A 17,977-nucleotide genomic window follows, 5' to 3' on the forward strand; every position below is an offset into this window, starting at 1 on the left:
GAGGACCCTGGTTTGATCCCCGGCAACCACATGGTGGCTCACGACATCCGTACCCCAGTCCCTAGGGCATCTGATGCCTCCCTCTGACTTCTCAGATATCAGGCATGCACATGGTATACAGACATACATGTAGGCAAACACTCTACACATAAACTCAAATATTCTTTAAAAATAAAAAACAAGATTCTTTTGCGTCGTTTGACCACACACGGCCGCCGTATGCACTGCAGATACTCAGCTGTATTCTGTGTTCCGCCCACTGAATGCCAATAGCAGCTCAGACCAAAAGGTGCCACCCAAAATATCTGCAGACACTGTCAAGAGCTTCAGGTCAGTAACTCAGTTAATAAAGATGTTCTGAAAAAGTTAACAATCAAAATATTTCAGATCTAGTGAGAAAACAAACTGACCCATTCACTAGTATTTCAAAAACACTGAGGTTTTTCGTTTTTGTTTTGGGACAGAGTCTCACTGTGTACTTCTGCCTGGTCTGGAACCAAGGCAGGCCTTAAAATCCACAATATCCACATGCCTCTGCCTCCTCAGTGCTGTGACTGAAGTGTGCACTACCACACCCAGGATAAATAATTTTTATAGACCAGTTCTTTAATCAATATTTTAAAAACCATTATGCTGAAAATGTATTTAAATAAAGCAGTGTGGAACTATTCATGAGTGTATAATAGGAACATTCTTGTACTTAAAAACATTTCTGTACCTTAATATGTAACTTATAAGTGACCTGCACTTTCCTTCCACAGAACACTGCCTGATAAGCTAAAGGTGTGCGCGGCAAATCTACGAAGCACAATAGTTGACACTACATGCCCCAGGTGCTGTACCTAACTTCTCGCATAAAAAAGACCGAACTCTTGCAAACTTGAACTTTTCAATGTGTAAGAATACTTGGCCATAACCTTAAGGTGCAAGTAGCATCCCACAGGGCAAAGCTAAGGCTCTGTGCTGGGTGCTGCCACCAAACCCAATCACAAACATGATTCTGAAGGAGGCTCCTGGGAACTTTATTGGGTTTGGAACATTTATAAGGACACGTTAACTCTAGGCTCTCAACTGACTCACAACCCCAAACCAAACCCCAGGCGCTTCCACAGGACCCAGCGATCCTCAGTACATCATGCTGTGTGGAGGTGGGGCTGTGGCAGACACAACTATGAACCGCATCTGCCTCTCCTGTGCGGCGCCCCGTGTCACAGCAAGCCCAGCTTATATTCCACCATCATGTGTGGCTCGCCCATCAGTTCACTCTGTGATGGATCTGGAAAGAAGCAGAAACAGGCACTGTCACTGGGCATTCAGACACAGAAGGAAATTCAGGAGTCGTCATGTCAGGATCTGTGACGGTCTAAATCAACCCAGTGTGACAACAGCAGGCTGGCTAGGGCTGGAGAGGGGAACCCAGTGTGACAACAGCAGGCTGGCTAGGGCTGGAGAGGGGCACTGACTAAGAAGGCTCAGAGGAGGTTGGGGTGGGCGGTAAACCAAGGTTGAATCTTGCTTGAAGGGACCCAACTACACACAGTGCGCACAACAGTTGAAGAGCCTGGCACCTCCCTCACACAGGCATATATGCAGGCAAAACACCAATGCACATAAAAATAAATCTTAAAAAAAAAGAAAAAAAAAAAAGAAAGAAAAAGACTTTTTTCCAAGGTTCTGACACTTTCTATGGCTCCTTACCTGACTGAGGTCAATCTAAGTTGTAAAAACATTTTATCTTTCCCATTTTCTGTTCTCTCCCTCTCTCTCTCTCTCTCTCTCTCTCTCTCTCTCTCTTTCTCTCACACACACACACACACACACACACACACACACACACACACAGAGACAGAAATCAGAATTCCGAAGCAAGAACACCTTAAGACCCATCACCTCATCAAGAGGACAGATCGGCAACCAACAAATTGGGAAAAGATCTTCACCAATCCTACATCAGATAGAGGGCTAATATCCAATATATATAAAGAACTCAAGAAGTTAGACTCCAGAAAACCGAACAACCCTATTAAAAAATGGGGGTACAGAGTTAAACAAAGAATTCTCACCTGAAGAACTTCGGATGGCGGAGAAGCATCTTAAAAAATGCTCAACTTCATTAGTCATTAGGGAAATGCAAATCAAAACAACCCTAAGATTTCATCTTACACCAGTCAGAATGGCTAAGATTAAAAATTCAGGAGACAGCAGGTGTTGGAGAGGGTGTGGAGAAAGAGGAACACTCCTCCACTGCTGGTGGGGTTGCAAATTGGTACAACCACTCTGGAAATCAGTCTGGCGGTTCCTCCGAAAACTGGGCACCTCACTTCCAGAAGATCCTGCTATACCACTCCTGGGCATATACCCAGAGGATTCCCCACCATGTAATAAGGATACATGCTCTACTATGTTCATAGCAGCCCTATTTATAATTGTCAGATGCTGGAAAGAACCCAGGTATCCCTCAACAGAAGAGTGGATGCAAAAATGTGGTATATCTACACAATGGAGTACTATTCAGCCATTAGAAACAATGAATTCATGAAATTCTTAGGCAAATGGATGGAGCTAGAGAACATCATACTAAGTGAGGTAACCCAGACTCAAAAGGTGAATCATGGTATGCACTCACTAATAAGTGGATATTAACCTAGAAAACTGGAATACCCAAAACATAATCCACACATCAAATGAGGTACACAAAGAACGGAGGAGTGGTCCCTGGTTCTAGAAAGACTCAGTGAAACAGTATTCGGCAAAACCAGAACGGGGAACTGGGAAGGGGTGGGAGGGAGGACAGGGGAAGAGAAGGGGGCTTACGGGACTTTCGGGGAGTGGGGGGTGGCTAGAAAAGGGGAAATCATTTGAAATGTAAATAAATTATATCGAATAAAAAAAATTTAAAAAAAAAAAAAAAAGACCCATCACCTGCACTGGAAACGCTGGACTAGACTGTAGCAATACACAAAAAGCTCTTGACAAGTCCTAGCAACGGGAGCTTCTGGGACAAGTCTCACCCTCGCAACACATTCACAGCATTGCCTAGTGCCTCAATATGAGACTGAATCGATGTTCAAAATCCCCTTTTCTCTTTTTTTAAACACATAAGTACAGAAGATTTTGATATGAGTTAACTGTGTAATAGTCTAAGCGAGTTTAGGAATGAACCGCAGGTTTCCCAGCGTTCATGAAGTCCTGGAGCAGCGGCTCACTGGGCTTCTGCTGTGTCCACCCCCAAACAGCAGCAACACAAACAGTGGAGCTGTGCTGGGTTTTTCCAGTTCCCCTGCATGCTGGGGGCTGTGCACGGGCGGGCGGGGCTGGACCTGCCTATCCTCCCTGGGCCTGGAGCATAGGATGCTGTGGGCACTGCTCTTACTCATCCATCTCATCCACAAAACCGTCTGGGGATCTGGTGATGAACGGCAGATTTGTCCTTCCTCCTCCTCGACTGCCGTGGCACACACTGGATGGGGTGTCTTTAGTCAGTTTTAAAGGAAGATTTTATCTAACTCCTTCCTTCTGAAAACCAGTCCCACAAACGCTGTGGACCCTGAAGCACACACCACCACGGAACTCCAGACGGAGAGCAGACAGCAGTCTCAGTAAGCACAACACAGAATGAATGAGTGACTGTTAAACCGACTGAAATGCCTGCCGGATCTCAGAACAAACCAGCCTGACTTACAAAGTAATTACCATTGAATCTCATCTTAGGACTGAGTGACTACAAGTGACTCCCGTGACGTCCCTGGACAGACAGGCTCTGCTGGCTGCTGTCACCTCATACAGTACAGGCTCCGCAGTGCTGAGTGCCACTCACCGTTAAGAATGTCCTCAAAACCAATGGTCTCATCGTTGCCCCTCAGAATGTCCAGCGAGAGGTTCGAGCTCGGAAGAAACGGGAGACGCTGAACCTGGGAGAGCGAAAGGAGCTTCAGAAGGCTCAGGGAGGCCGGCCACGCGCAGGCCCACACACACCCTTCACTCTTTATTTGAAGAATGTATAAAACGAAGTAAAACTGTCATTCAGCCAGTGGGGAAGAATAACTCACATCTTAAGACAGACCAAGTTTTAAAGTGCGCTGGTGCTGGCACGGCACTGTAACTTTACCCACATCTGCCAATGCTTACTACGACTACCTGGCCCACCATGCCCACCTCTGCCTTGGTATACTACAGCACAGATGTGATGAGAAGCACACCCCGAACCCATCTCGCTCCAGCTAAGGGAGACCAGGTTCCAGAAGGATCCAGGCGTGTGAGAGTCACTCTCCTCACCCAAGGGCACTCTGTGTTGCTCTGCAATGCTTAGCACAAAGGTAAAAGGTAACCTTTCCAAGTACAGTGCTAACCGGAACTGCAGACCAAACTCACTCAGGAGGCCTTAAACGTCACAGTGTCATTGCAGCCAATGTGACCTCTGTCGTGCAATAGGCAGGTGTGGACTGGAAACCAAGGGAAGCGTGGGGAAGGGGCACAGGCTGTGCAGACATAGCGTCTGGATTCACAGTCTGATGATCCCTCACCCAGTCATGGGGATGGGGGAGACGGGCTGTACAGAGACAAGCCATATGGATTCACCGGCTGACGAGCACTGACCCAGTCACACAACTCTTAAGTTACCTGCCTGAAAAACTGCACACAGAAAGGGTGGCCACTGCCACTGGAATGTGGTCACACCCATGGCCTTTACAATGTGAAAACAAATTTCTCCAGCTGTCATTCAAAACCAAAAAAGGAAGCAAGGAGAAGAAAGAAGAAAGAGGAAGCAGCAGAAATAGAAGTGGGAGCCTCTAAGCGGAGGAGAGCAGAGGGTCTGGGAAAGAGCACCAAGGGTGGGGCTTGCAAACCACAAGGATGGGGAGCAGGAAAACAAGGAGTACACAGTAGCAAAGACTGTCGACAAAATGATATTTAAAAATGCAGGCCATCAATTTTATCAGCAACGCGCAGCTCAAATCAAGGCAAAGACCGAATACGGGGAAGGCCAAGCTCCGTGCCAGGCGTCATTTCACGGAAACCTCCGGAATAACCTATGCTGTTCTGACTGTTCTTCCATTTCACACCGGCAAGGAACTGAGGGATGGCTCAGTTACGAACGAACACTGGCTGCCCTTCCAGGAAAACCAGGCTAGATTAGCAGCACCTATACGGAGGCTAAGGACAGCCTATACGTCCTAGATCTGGTGTCTGATCATTCTACACACGGGGCACAGACACTCAGACATACATGCAACCCTCCCACACAATAAGACTAAATAAACTTTAAGCAACAACAAATGCGCTTCAGACTGCTACTCAGGTTTTTAGATTAGTTTGAGACTGAGACTTAGATTGGTCTCAAACACTCAGACCCGGCCATTCTCATTTGAAGCCATTTCAGAGCTGTATTCTTGCAAAGTACTAAAGGTAGGTCCAGAGCCACAGACCTTTAACATCCATGACCATCACAGCACTGGCTGCAAGACTCAAGTCTAGCGGGCCAGAGAAAGGATCCTTAGTAGCAGGAAACGAATGCATCAGAGTCCAAAGCAGGAGACCAGATGCTGACCATGAGCAGCTGGGCAAGTGAGGAGCGTGACACAGGAGGTGCTTGACAGCCACTGGCGGCAGGGAGACCTGGTAAGGAGCAGACTCTGGGCTGGGGGTGACAAGGCACCGAGACTAACGCTCCAGTATCCACAAGGTGAAGGATAATGAGCTAGTCTACACAACCCGTGTGAAATCCAACCAGAAAAACAGGTCAGGAGAGTTAGAGAAAGTCAACAGAACTGAGTAACTGAGAGGGACAGGCAGGAAACAGGAGGGACATGAAAGCTGGCCCCTAACACCACGAGCATCTTAGGTGACAGACAGAAGGAACCACAAAGCTGCAAATGGGTTTCAGAGAGGAAGGGGACACCAGTTTGAGGTCCACAAAAGTACAGAGAAAAGGAAGGAGCTTTGAATGTCAGATACTACAGTGTTCAAGTAAACAGGGTGAGAAAATGCCCGCCCTGCTCAGGAGCACTGCCCCCACCCTGTCATGCACCGCCCACCCTGGGGGCCGGAAGACAATGGCTCAGAGGAGGGAGCAGAGGCACTCACGTGGGAAACAATGGCTTCCAGCAGCGGAACCTCACAAGCAGACAGTGAGGAAAGACATGGGGCACACACCTTTAACCCCTGCACCCAGTAGGTGTTAAAGGGCAGGCAGATCCCTGGGAGTTCAAGGCCAGCATGCTCTACAAAGCCCAGTTGAAGCCCAGTTATGTGATGAGAGAGAGCCTATCTCAAACTATCTCAAACTAGTTAGCCGCGGCGGTGGCGCACGCCTTTAATCCCAGCACTTGGGAGGCAGAGGCAGGCAGATTTCTGAGTTCAAGGCCAGCCTGATCTAATCTACAGAGTGAGTTCCAGGACAGCCAGGGCTTTACAGAGAAACCCTGTCTCAAGAAAACAAAACAAAACAAAACAAACCCTAATTAGTTAGGGATCTGCAGCTACAATTTAAGATGTGATCTGAAAGTATGTAGCCGCTTCTGATGAGCCAGAGCAAGTGCCTGCAGCAGAGAGGCTGCAGGCGGGGAGCTGTTCCCTGGAGTGGTGTGACACAATGGGGCCCGGAACCCCGGCAGGGGACAGTTCTCCCAGGCAGAAGGACATCTGCACACAGCTACTTCTTAGCAACAGACACACCCAGCTGTGTACGCACAGCTGCCTGCAGAGGGCAGAGAAGCACAAAGGCTCTCAGACACTGCATCTACGACGTGAAGCCATTTTCCACATAACTTCTCCTCTATGAAGCAGTAACAAGGTCATGTGCTACAGAGGGAGGCGGGACAGGGAGGGCCGCGGGTGAGGTCTGACAGCTACCGTGAGAATATCCATCCACACACAGGACAGAGACAGACTCACCTGCTGCACTGCCTTGAACTCCATCTGTAACTTCAGGGGAGCAAACAGACCCTGGATGTTCCTCAGGGTGGCAAAGTTCATCTGGTCCTGGTTGAGCTGGAACTACAGAAGACAGAGTAACTCTAATTAAACGCTTGTTACAAAGGGAGCTGTTCTGAATGCGCAACGCTGAAGATCCCGAGGCCAGGATTTAACGTCGGAACCACTCAAAGCGTTAATTTCTTCTTTATAGATCTTACGCCATTTATGTCCCTACATCTGTGTGTGTTTACACGTGTTCATGTACATGTATACGTGCAGACACCAGGCAGAGTCAACACCAGGTTTTTCCTCAACAGTTCCCATGTCATTCTGTGAGACAGGGTTTCTCACTGAACCCGGAACCCAGAGACTCAGGAAGGCCAGCCAGTGAGCACCAGGGATCTGTCTGTCTCCCCTCCTGTATCCAGTAATGGTACCCCAAATATCTTCAAATGTGGCTGTCTGATCTCTAAGTGTGCATGCCTACTTCTATTTTTCTAGCAGAGGATAAAAAGACAGGGCTGGAGAGATGGCTTGGTGGTTAAGAGCTCTGAAGGTCCTGAGTTCAAGTCCCAGCACCCACACGGCAGCTCACAACAGGGTGATGGCCTCTTCTAGTATGCAGAAGTAGATGTAAACAAAATACCAATATACATAAAAAAATTAATTTTTTAATAAGTAGTTTGTTTTAAAAAAAAAGATACAGATAACATACTCACATTTTTTTCTGATAATTCAAGAGGATGACTGGGCAAGAGTTCATTTTTCACACAAGAAAACCTAGAAGGAAAAAGAACCACAGATATTTAATAGGGTACTACACATAACCCTCCATCACAGCTCAAAGCTGCACACGGGAACAGCCATCTTTTGGGCTTTCTGCTCAGAGGCGGCTACGGTGCAACTTTCTTTGGTTGCCCCGATTCTGACACCAGGTGCCTCCACCATGCTGCCCAAGTTCGACCCCAACAAGATCAAAGCCAGTACCTGAAGTGTACCAGAGGCAAAGTTGGCAACATATCTGTCTTGGCCCCCCCAAGATCTGTCCTCTGGGTCTGTATCCAAGAAAAAGTTGGTGAAAACCTTGCCAAGGCTACTAGTGACTGGAAAGATCTTAGGGTTACAATGAAACTGACCATCCAGAACAGACAGGCCCAGACTGAGGTGGTGTCCCCTGCCTCTGCCCTGACCATCAAAACACTTCAGGAGCCACCACCAGACAGAAAGAAGCAGAACACCCAGTGGAAATATCACTTTTGATGAGATTGTCAACATTGCCCAGAGAGCTCTCTGAACTATTTAGGAGATCCTAGGTACCGCAGAGTCTGTGGGTTGCAATGTGGTAGGGGCCTTTAATCCCAGTACCCAAGAGGCAGAGGCTGGTGGATCTCTGAGTTCAAGGCCAGCCTGGTCCACAGAGTGAGTTCCACAATGGCTAGGGCTACACAGAGAAACCCTGTCTTGAAAAAACAACAACCCTCTCCGACCCCACCCTCCCCACCCCTTGCAAAAAAACAAAACAAACAAACAAACAAACAAAAAAACAAATCCAAGCCACTGTTATTATCCAATAGTAGTGTGCAGTAGGTTTTCTGGGGGCGAGAACATTGTCATCTTGATGGTATAGGAAGTATAGGAACAGAAACATTTGTGAAAATACATAGAACTATGAATGAAAGGCAGCCAGACTCAGCATGCATCTGCTACAGACACTGCTGCTATACTACTTCATGGAGGCTGTGATGGTTTGTATATGCTTGGCCCAAGGAGTGATCCAAGAGGTTTCAGTGGAGAATTTCAAAATGTGGCCTAGAGACTGTTTTGCTGGTATGCTGGTGAAGAACATGGCTACTCTTTGCCCTTGTCGGAAGAGTCTGCCTGAGGCTAAGGTGAAGAGACTCAGATTAATTGGCATCACCAAGGTGAACTCTTCTGGGAAGTGTTTTCTGAGAGCACAAAGAAGCTGTGTTCCAGAGATAGCCAAGGTTGTACCTCATGCTGCAGCTGTACTGGGTACTGTGTAAGAGTCACCCAGGTGGTACTGGTTTTGAAGGCATGAAGGGGTCATGAAGAGCAGCTGAGGCTTGGCACTGTGGGAGACCATGGAAGGCCATTGGTGAAGGTACAGCCTCAGTTGCAGTTGATGGCCCAGGACTGAGGGGCTCCTGCAAAGGAGCTGAGTGAGACTTGGCACCATGCAGACAGCCAGCCTATGAAAGGCTATTGGCGAAACCTAGTTGCAGCAGAAGGCGCCCATCATATTGGAGATGCCGGTATACCTTGGGATGACCACTAAGAACAGCAGCAACAGTGGAGTGGATCAACCTGAGCTTAGAGTAGTACAGAGGGCAGAGCGGGAGGAATAACAGCTCCTCCCCTTGGAGGAGCCCAGAAGATCATGTGTGGATCCCAGATACTGAAAACAAGACGCTGTAACGGTGAAGCTGCCTTGGAGACCTCAAGATGTTCAAGATGCCAGAGCCGTGCGCTATCTGCTGAGGAAGACTGCTAATGCAGTGCCACCGGCCCAGGAGAAAGAAATGTGTTGCATTCAACAAAAGTGAAAAAAAGAGTTAGAGATCTGAAGCCCGCCTTGAAATCAGACATAGAGATGCAGAGTTTGGAGTGCCCAGCGGTTTCCTGTCAAGCTTTGGGAATTAGAGTTAAGTGGTTGGATGAATCTCAGAGGAGACTTTGAACTTTTACATTGTTGAGACTGCTGTAGACTATGGGGACTTTGGAAATTAGACTAAAAGTATTTGCATTATGCTATGTTTAAGTATGGCCCCCATAGACTCATGTATTTGAACAAGCCTATGGGAGCCAGGGAATGAATTGATAGTTTGTATATGCTTGGTCCGGGCAATGACACTATTTGGAGGTGTGGCCTTGTTGGAGTAGGTGTGTCATTGTGGGTGTGGGCTTAAAGACCAAGCTGCCTGGAAGTCAGTATTCTGCTAGCAGCCCTCAAATGATGTGCAACTCTCAGCTCCTCCTGCACCACCCCTGCCTGGATGCTGCCATGTTCCCACGTTGATGATAATGGACTGAACCTCTGAACCTGTAAGCCAGCCCCAATTAAATGTTGTCCTTGTAAGAGTTGCCTTAGTCATGGTGTGTGTTCACAGCAGTAAGACCCTGACTAAGATGGAGGCTTTTCAGTGGATGTTAGCTCTTGTCCTCTGTCTATAATAAAGCCCTGACAGTAATGCCACTGAAAAGCTGTGGCATATTTTTAACATTTAACTGTTCCCATTGAGTTTCATTTTTATTTTGATGTCTTTCATGGGTTCTCATGTAAATTTATTATGTACATGAATGTTTTGCCTATACATCTGTCTTTGTACCACCCGTGTGTCTGGTGCCCTTGGAGGCCAGGAGAGGGCACCAGATTCCCAAGACTGAGTTACAAACAGTTGTCAGCTGCTATATGGGTGCTGGGAATCAAATCCCAGGCCTCTAGAAGAGCGGCCAGTGCTCTTAGCCACTGAGCCATCCCTCTGCCCCTAAAAGAACTCACTAAGCATGTGTTTATTATTACTGCCGTGTTGACGGGCTGCTGCGCCCAAGAGACTGGCTAAGACTCTTCAATACTGTATTTTTATAAAGACATGTCAAGGGGCTGGTGAGATGGCTCAGCGGTTAAGAGCACTGACTGCTCTTCTGAAGGTCAGGAGTTCAAATCCCAGCAACCACATGGTGGCTTACAATCATCTTAATGAGATCTGATGCCCTCTTCTGGTGTGTCTGACAGCTACAGTGTACTTACATATGATAAATAAATCTTTAAAGAAAAAAAAAAAGACATGTCAAACCACATGCTTAAGGACCAGACCCTGGTCACTGTCCTGCTAAGTACTGTCTAAAGCAGGGTCTGAGGGCTGAAAAGCCCTAGAAAACCCCCACAGCCATCCACTGAGCACTGTGGTCAGATCACTATCAGAGAAGTAGACCATGAAAGCCACCTTCCTGTGCAGTCTTCCTGTCCAACCAGGAAGAAAAAAAGTGACATTCCTGAAGAGGTGGGGGGGGGGGGCTCATCAGGACTTGGCTGGGGGCTAGCCTATTAATTTTCTTTTAAAATTGTCTGTTAGTATTTGCCCTGGTTCCCACAGAAGCCAGAAGAGGGTATCTGATTCCCTGGAAACGGGAGTTACGGCTGGTTATGAGTCTCCACAGGGCTGAACCAGGGTCCTCGTAAAAACAAATACTCTTAACTGCGAAGCCATCTTTCAAGCCCTCAGCCTATTAATTTTACTACAAATTATGCCTCCAAGATGCCATATCCTGTGTCTTTTACTACTGATCCAAAAGGGGTGATATATGTGCCCAGACCTCAGCGCCAGAATGCCACTCTACTACAGGAAGAGTTAGCATTTTCAATTAGGATGCAAATATGCAGGACATCACATTGACCTTGTATGACTGAGCAGAAAAGTGATGTGCCAAGGGCAGACAACTGCAAACAGGCGTCTAAAAAAGGAAATTATGGGGCTGGGGAGATGGCTCAGTGGTTAAGAGCAGGGACTGTTCTTTCAGAGGTCCTGAGTTCAAATCCCAGCAACCACATGGTGGCTCACAACCATCTGTAATGGGATCTGATGCTCTCTTGTGCTGTGTCTGAAGACAGCGACAGTGTATTCATATAAATATAATAAATAAATCTTTAAAAAAAAAAAAAGGAAATTACAGAAGCAGGTATGGCAGGGCGCGACAGAAGAAAAACAAAAGCAGCCACCACTCAGTGCTCCAGAGAGCCGGGCCCCACTCAGTGCTCCAGAGGGCTGGGCCCCACTCAGTGCTCCAGAGGGCTGGGCCCCACTCAGTGCTCCAGAGAGCCTAGCCCCACTCAGTGCTCCAGAGGGCCAGGCCCCACTCAGTGCTCCAGAGGGCCAGGCCCCACTCAGTGCTCCAGAGGGCCGGGCCCCACTCAGTGCTCCAGAGAGCCGGGCCCCACTCAGTGCTCCAGAGGGCCGGGCCCCACTCAGTGCTCCAGAGGGCCGGGCCCCACTCAGTGCTCCAGAGGGCCGGGCCCCACTCAGTGCTCCAGAGAGCCGGGCCCCACTCAGTGCTCCAGAGGGCCTGGCCCCACTCAGTGCTCCAGAGAGCCTGGCCCCACTCAGTGCTCCAGAGAGCCGGGCCCCACTCAGTGCTCCAGAGAGCCTGGCCCCACTCAGTGCTCCAGAGAGCCTGGCCCCACTCAGTGCTCCAGAGGGCCGGGCCCCACTTGGGTGTTTTCAGGTGCCGACTCCCTTACTCCTACTATGTAACACACGCACTGTTAGCCCTAGTCACAGATGAGAACACTGAGCACTTACCTGTCACAAGACATCGTCCAGGGGACAACAGAGCTGGGACTCCCAGACCAGGCAGCCACAGCACATCATCCGTTCTCCCTCCCTCTGTCTCTGATTTTTATTGAAAACAGTTTTCTCAATCATTTGCACACACAGAAACCCCATAAAATACAAAACCAGAAACCACAACATATAAACAAAAGATCTCTAAGTTAAAAAAAATAAAGCCGCCAGGCAGTGATGGCGCACGCCTTTAGTCCTAGCACCCGGGAGGCAGAGGCAGGCCGATCTCGAGTTCAAGGCCAGCCTGGTCTATAGAGTGAGTTCCAGGACAGCCAGGGCTACATAGAGAGACTCTGTCTCGAAAAACCAAAATAAATAGATAGATAGATAGATAGATAGATAAGAAGAAAGAAAGAAAGAAAGAAAGAAAGAAAGAAAGAAAGAAAGAAAGAAAGAAAGAAAGAAAGAAAGAAAGAAAGAAAGGAAGGAAGGAAGGAAAGGAAAGGAAAGGAAGGAAAGGAAGGAAAGGAAGGAAAGGAAGGAAAGGAAGGAAAGGAAGGAAAGGAAGGAAAGGAAGGAAAGGAAGGAAAGAAAGGGAAGGGGAAGGGGAAGGGGAACGGGAAGGAAGGGGAAGGGGAAAGAAAGAAAGAAAGAAAGAAAGAAAGAAAGAAAGAAAGAAAGAAAGAAAGAAAGAAAGAAAGAAAGAAAGAAAGAAAGAAAGAAAATAAAAAAATAAATTAACCTCTGAGCTTGATTTGGCTTGCCCTTAAGTGTAGTTTGTGTGTCCATGTAGACTCCACTGAAGAAAAGCAATTTCCATTTGCAAGAGGTTATCACGTGGAGATAGCTTCTAGGTTATGGATGGGGGCTTTTGTCCACTTCCTGACTACGCACTGGTACACTGGTACTCACTCCATCTGGCTTAGAGCTGCGCAGGCTCTGTGCCTGCTACCACAGGCTTGGGGAGTTCACATCTGCATCAGTACTGCTGTGTATGGAAGGCCTTGTTTCCTTGGTATATACATACACATCATCCTTTTTTTCCCTCTCCCTCTCTCTCCCCTCCCTCCCCCCTCTCTCTCTTGCAGGGGGTGGGGGGTACTTTTCAAGACAGGTTTTCCATGTCCTGAACTCACAGGACTGGGCGTAAAGGCACGCATGCACCACCACCGCCGGCCAGCCACCATCCTTTCCTGTGTGCGTGTGCGTGCGCGTGCGTGTTGCATGGAAGCCAGAACTGACATTAGGTGTTTCCCCTGCTGCTCTCCCTCTCACGTTCTGAGGCAGGCTGTCTCACTGACACAGTGACCATCTACTGGCTAGGCTCCTGCCTTTAAATGGGTACTGGGGATCCAAACTCAAGTCATACTTGCCCAGTCCGGTGTTAAGCATCTTAATTGCTATATTCTAACGTCTCACAGAGAAGAATTCATTACTCCAGCAGTCAGTAGCATAGAGTGGTCAATAGCTGAGTTATGAGCAGTAAGAATCCTACTAAACCAAGGGCTAGGGCTGTAGATCTCAGTGGTAGAGCGCTTGCTTCTCATTATATGGCATCCTAGATTCAATCTCCAGTACTAGTCCCCTCATCAAACGAGCCCACAGAATCCTACCAACGGTTCGGTGTACCAGGAGGACCCCCATCCTGCAAGCCTGCGCGCTGTTATTCTGCTACAAAAGTTGTCCCACTTCAAGGGACATGTAGCCTTCTTCCTCTCCACACTGAGTATACAACTCACTACAGACAAAATCAAATACATACTTATAGCCTTCCTAAGAGAGCACACCTTGAGAGACTGCACCTGGTTCATTAGAATGAGTCACAGCTGTAACGCCCCGACATACCCTTTCCGGAGAAGATCATGACTCTCAAAGGGCCCGCTGGCCGAGAGCTCCGTAACTGGAATACTGTCCTTCAGCTGCGACCCAAGGCCTCTGGCGTTCTACAACACAAAGTCGACACAATTAGTTAAAGGACAGAAAAGCTAAGGGCAGTGCCCTTAAGGATCCCAAGATCTACAGAGAGCCTGAAATGCTATGGTAACCAGCACACAGGATACAGTGTGTACCAGGTGTGGGGGTAGAAAACTCCTGGTCTGACTTCTGAATGTGCCAGCTGGGGAAGCATTTTATGAAAACAAAACAAAACAAAAAAAGGAATGAATATACTAACTATGACCAGTTTGAGATGACTGACATTAACAAAGACGCAAAATTCAAAGATGGATAGTCATAAGTACCAAAATCCTTGGGTTTTCCCCTAATCTTGGTATGACCCTCCAGATCTGCTTCACTGGAAAGAGCCTTCCCTTTGGTTGTAATGTTTTAACCCAGTGAAAAGACTGACGACAGAACCCCGGGGAACAGGCAGATCAACAACAAGAAAAGAGATGGAATTATGACATGACACCTAGAGATGAGGTCCTAGGAACTGACAGAAAGGGGGAGAAGCTGATTTCTATCATTAAAAATAAATGCAGCTAATTGAAATAGCACAAGAGGTTAAAAACAGCTCCTTTGGAACTGACACTGTCACCCTACATCTAACAGCATGAACTGCTCAGGTACAGATGACCTGGTCTCTATTACTAGTCTAGACCAAATTATTCTGAGAAAGTGGCTTTTTGATAAACGTACTTCATCTGCTTAATTTACCGGGAGGGGGGGATATATGTCACCAGCCCCAACTGGGTCTTTTCTTGAGCTTCACCCATTTCCCAATTCTGCACAGCAAAGGTTTCCCCCACAACACACAACCTCACCACAAAAACTGCTAATGACCCCCTTCTATGCTTCATTAACATCTGAGAAATAGAGTTCAGGGCTCCAAGGGTCTGGCACTGCGCCCATTCTTCACATAGGAAGCCATGAGGATCAGGAATACAGATAGTACGTAATCTATCACGGACAGTCACCTACATTACTCCCAGCCAAGCAGACTTCCAGGACTAGCCCTGTCTGATTATAGCTGTCCCAATGCTGACTGACACCCCTACAGTACAGTGTCCTCCTGAGGATCGATTTACTGAAAAGCACCAAAGGAAAAAAGTTTTGTTATGCACAAAGGATTAATTCTGAATTCTAGATTGCTGTTACTGTCCCTCCAGTGTCCTTAAGGTTCTAGTTCAGTGTCAGATAGAAGGTTAAGTCTCTGAAGACCTAAAACCATTTATATTTCAGCGTTTCTCACATTCCTTTACAATGGTTAGCGGTTATTTGCCCATACAAGCTTTCTGGACGATGGCCTGCGGAGGAGTGCTTGTATCAGGTATGTGCCATACATAGTGACTCAGGAGTCGGCTCAAAGAGAAACAGAAAGTGGGGAAGGAGGAGAGGCCAGAGGGGGGGGAAAGGGAGGGACAAAACGGAGCAACACCTGGCACAGGAAGAGATGTTTGTAAATCGAGGCTGAATTGTATAAATGCAACAGGCGATCGTGGACCTTGGGGGTGTAGGGTCCACTCACCCTGAAGGAGAGGGCACGTGGCGCGTCCCAACACCCACACAAGGCTTGGCTTTCAGAGATGCCCGGTGCTCAGGCCTGGGAGGCCCGGGGAACCGACGCGCGCGGTCCAACGGGAACCATCACCACCCGAGAGCGTGACACCCGGGTCACGCCCACGTCAGACACCCGCCGGGACCGCGCAGCCGTGACCGTGCCCGCACCACGAATACTCGCCGCAACTACGACCGTTCGCGCTTACTCACCATCTTGGAAACAGCTCGGTGAAAGCCTCGGAACCTGCTATAGTCGGCCGGCCAAGCCGCTCACTTCCGTTTCCGGGGCCGAGACAAACCTTCCCCCCCCCCCCATCCGCCGGAAGTGCGTCCGTCCGGCCAGGAAGGAAAGAGGGCGTGGGAGGAGCAGGGAGTCGCGCTGGGCCGGGGCTCCCACGCTTGCTGTCCCTGGGGGATCAAGGGCCAAGGGCGCAGCTAGGGTGTGCGCTGGACCTGGCCTCGCGTGACGGTTTTAGATGGGAGTGTGCAGATGCACAGACTTCCCACGGGCCATCCGAGGACGGCTAGGTAGTAATTTGCATAAAGTTCTGCCTCAGTCAAAACACGTACAGCAGGCTTTTACAATTTTATAAGTCGAAGGTCCAAGGCTGGGTATCGGTAGACCCCAAAGAAAGGACCAAGCTAGCTTAGTCACTGAGCTACAAGCAGAGGCGAGCTCCAGGGGTTGTGAGGTGTGGATGTTTCCGAACTTGGGAGATCACAACCTGTGTCCCAAGTCAGGTCTGGTCGCCTGTTCACAATAAGCAAGTTAAAAGGGGGAGACAGAAGAAGGCGATTTGGTCAGCGTGGCCAGGCTGGGAAAACGACAAAGGCTTGGGAGGCTCCTTGGGACTAAATCCAGTTTTAAGTCAGTGTCATCATGGCTAATGTATGTCAGACTCTTAGAATTACATATCAACATGGTTCTCCATGCTGTGCATGAGTCATCTCCCTAAATCTTTTCATTAAGCTCTTAAAAAAAAATTTTTTTTTTTTTTGGTTTTTTTGGATTTGGTTTTTTTCGAGACAGGGTTTCTCTGTGTAGCCCTGGCTGTCCTGGAACTCACTCTGTAGACCAGGCTGGCCTCGAATTCAGAGATCCGCCTGCCTCTGCCTCCCAGAGTGCTGGATTACAGGCGTGAGCCACCACCGCCTGGCTAAAATTTATTTTTAAGGATTTCTCTAAAACGTTTTGTTTGGCTGTATGCATGTGCATCCTGTGTGCACCTGGTGACCTCACACTCTTTTTTGCAATGCTTAGTGGTGTTTGCCAACACAAGAGAGTCTCAGGATCTCACAGAACTGGAATTCCAGGTTGTGAGCCACTCTGTGGGTGCTGGGAAAGGAATGCAAGCCCCTCTGTAAGAGCAACAGATGCTAGCTCCTTTGCTCTCATTTTGAGAGTTCAGGGCAGCATAGAGGAGAGGGCAAGGCAGCTAGCCAGCTACAGCAGGTCTAGCTGTGGTGGCAGAGGGCATGGCAGCTGGTCACTTGGGTCCTGCGATCAGAAGCGAAGAGAAATGAATGTTGTACCTCTTGCTTTTGCCTTGCCATTCAGTCTGGGATCTCAATGGGTACCTCCCACATTCAGGGTACATCATTTTTAGTTAAAACTATGGAAATGACCTGACAGATATGTCCAGACCCTGTCTCCTCTCAGAGGACCCAGGTTCATTTCCCATCGTTCATGTCAGGTGGTTCACAGCCATCTGTAAGTCAGCTTTAGAGATCCAATGCCCTCTTCTGGCCTTGAACTGTACTCATGTACCCAGACACATAAAACCAATTTTAAAAAAAACCATCACAATGCCGGCATTGCTTTGATCTGATCCGATGAACCCTTTCTTTGTTAAATGCATTTAAGATGCCGATTTATATGTCTGCTCCTCCAGGAAAATTCTAGCATCTCAAGCATAAGGACATTCCTTTTCATTGGCCAATACTAAAAGAAATGCTCAGCAGATATTCAGGACTGAATCTCCGTCACTCAGCATGTGTAATCAACAAACATTAGATGGTTATGTTTTTGAAGTAGGATCTCAGTAGCCCACACTGCCCACAAGGTCACTTTGTGTCTGAGAATGAGTGTGTACTCTTCATCCTCCTGTCTCTGTCTCCTGAATCTACAATTACAGGCATGGGCCATGATGCCCTAAAATGATTTTTTTTTTAAAAAAAAGCTGCAGTAATAAGGGCTGGAGAAATGAGCAAAGATCTATGTTCATATGTTCGGTGCCCAGCACCAGCCTGGTGGCTCACACCCA

The 17,977-nt window shown here is 48.1% G+C and overlaps 1 protein-coding gene across 1 annotated transcript; it reads right to left on the bottom strand.

The window, feature by feature from the left end:
- Nucleotides 1-998: 998 nt before the first annotated feature.
- Pomp (proteasome maturation protein) lies at nucleotides 999-16,032 on the bottom strand. The gene is made up of 6 exons (XM_052168204.1): nucleotides 15,924-16,032; nucleotides 14,061-14,158; nucleotides 7,635-7,695; nucleotides 6,895-6,996; nucleotides 3,818-3,911; nucleotides 999-1,276 (listed from the first exon to the last, which is right to left on the bottom strand). Exons 1-6 carry the CDS (start codon nucleotides 15,924-15,926, stop codon nucleotides 1,209-1,211), a joined length of 426 nt encoding a protein of 141 aa, XP_052024164.1. The 5' UTR covers nucleotides 15,927-16,032; the 3' UTR covers nucleotides 999-1,208.
- Nucleotides 16,033-17,977: the final 1,945 nt, after the last annotated feature.

The sequence above is a fragment of the Apodemus sylvaticus genome, chromosome 22, assembly GCF_947179515.1.
Source record: "Apodemus sylvaticus chromosome 22, mApoSyl1.1, whole genome shotgun sequence".
NCBI classification, from domain to species: Eukaryota; Metazoa; Chordata; class Mammalia; order Rodentia; family Muridae; genus Apodemus; species Apodemus sylvaticus.

Bases quoted from the DNA above. Each gene is read 5' to 3' on its own strand.
- Pomp (XM_052168204.1), bottom strand. The intron at 3,912-6,894 runs GTGAGTCTGTCT...TCGCTCTCCCAG, and splicing joins AGTTCAAGGCAGTGCAGCAG to GTTCAGCGTCTCCCGTTTCT. The intron at 1,277-3,817 runs GTGAGTGGCACT...GCTTCTTTCCAG, and splicing joins TTTTGAGGACATTCTTAACG to ATCCATCACAGAGTGAACTG.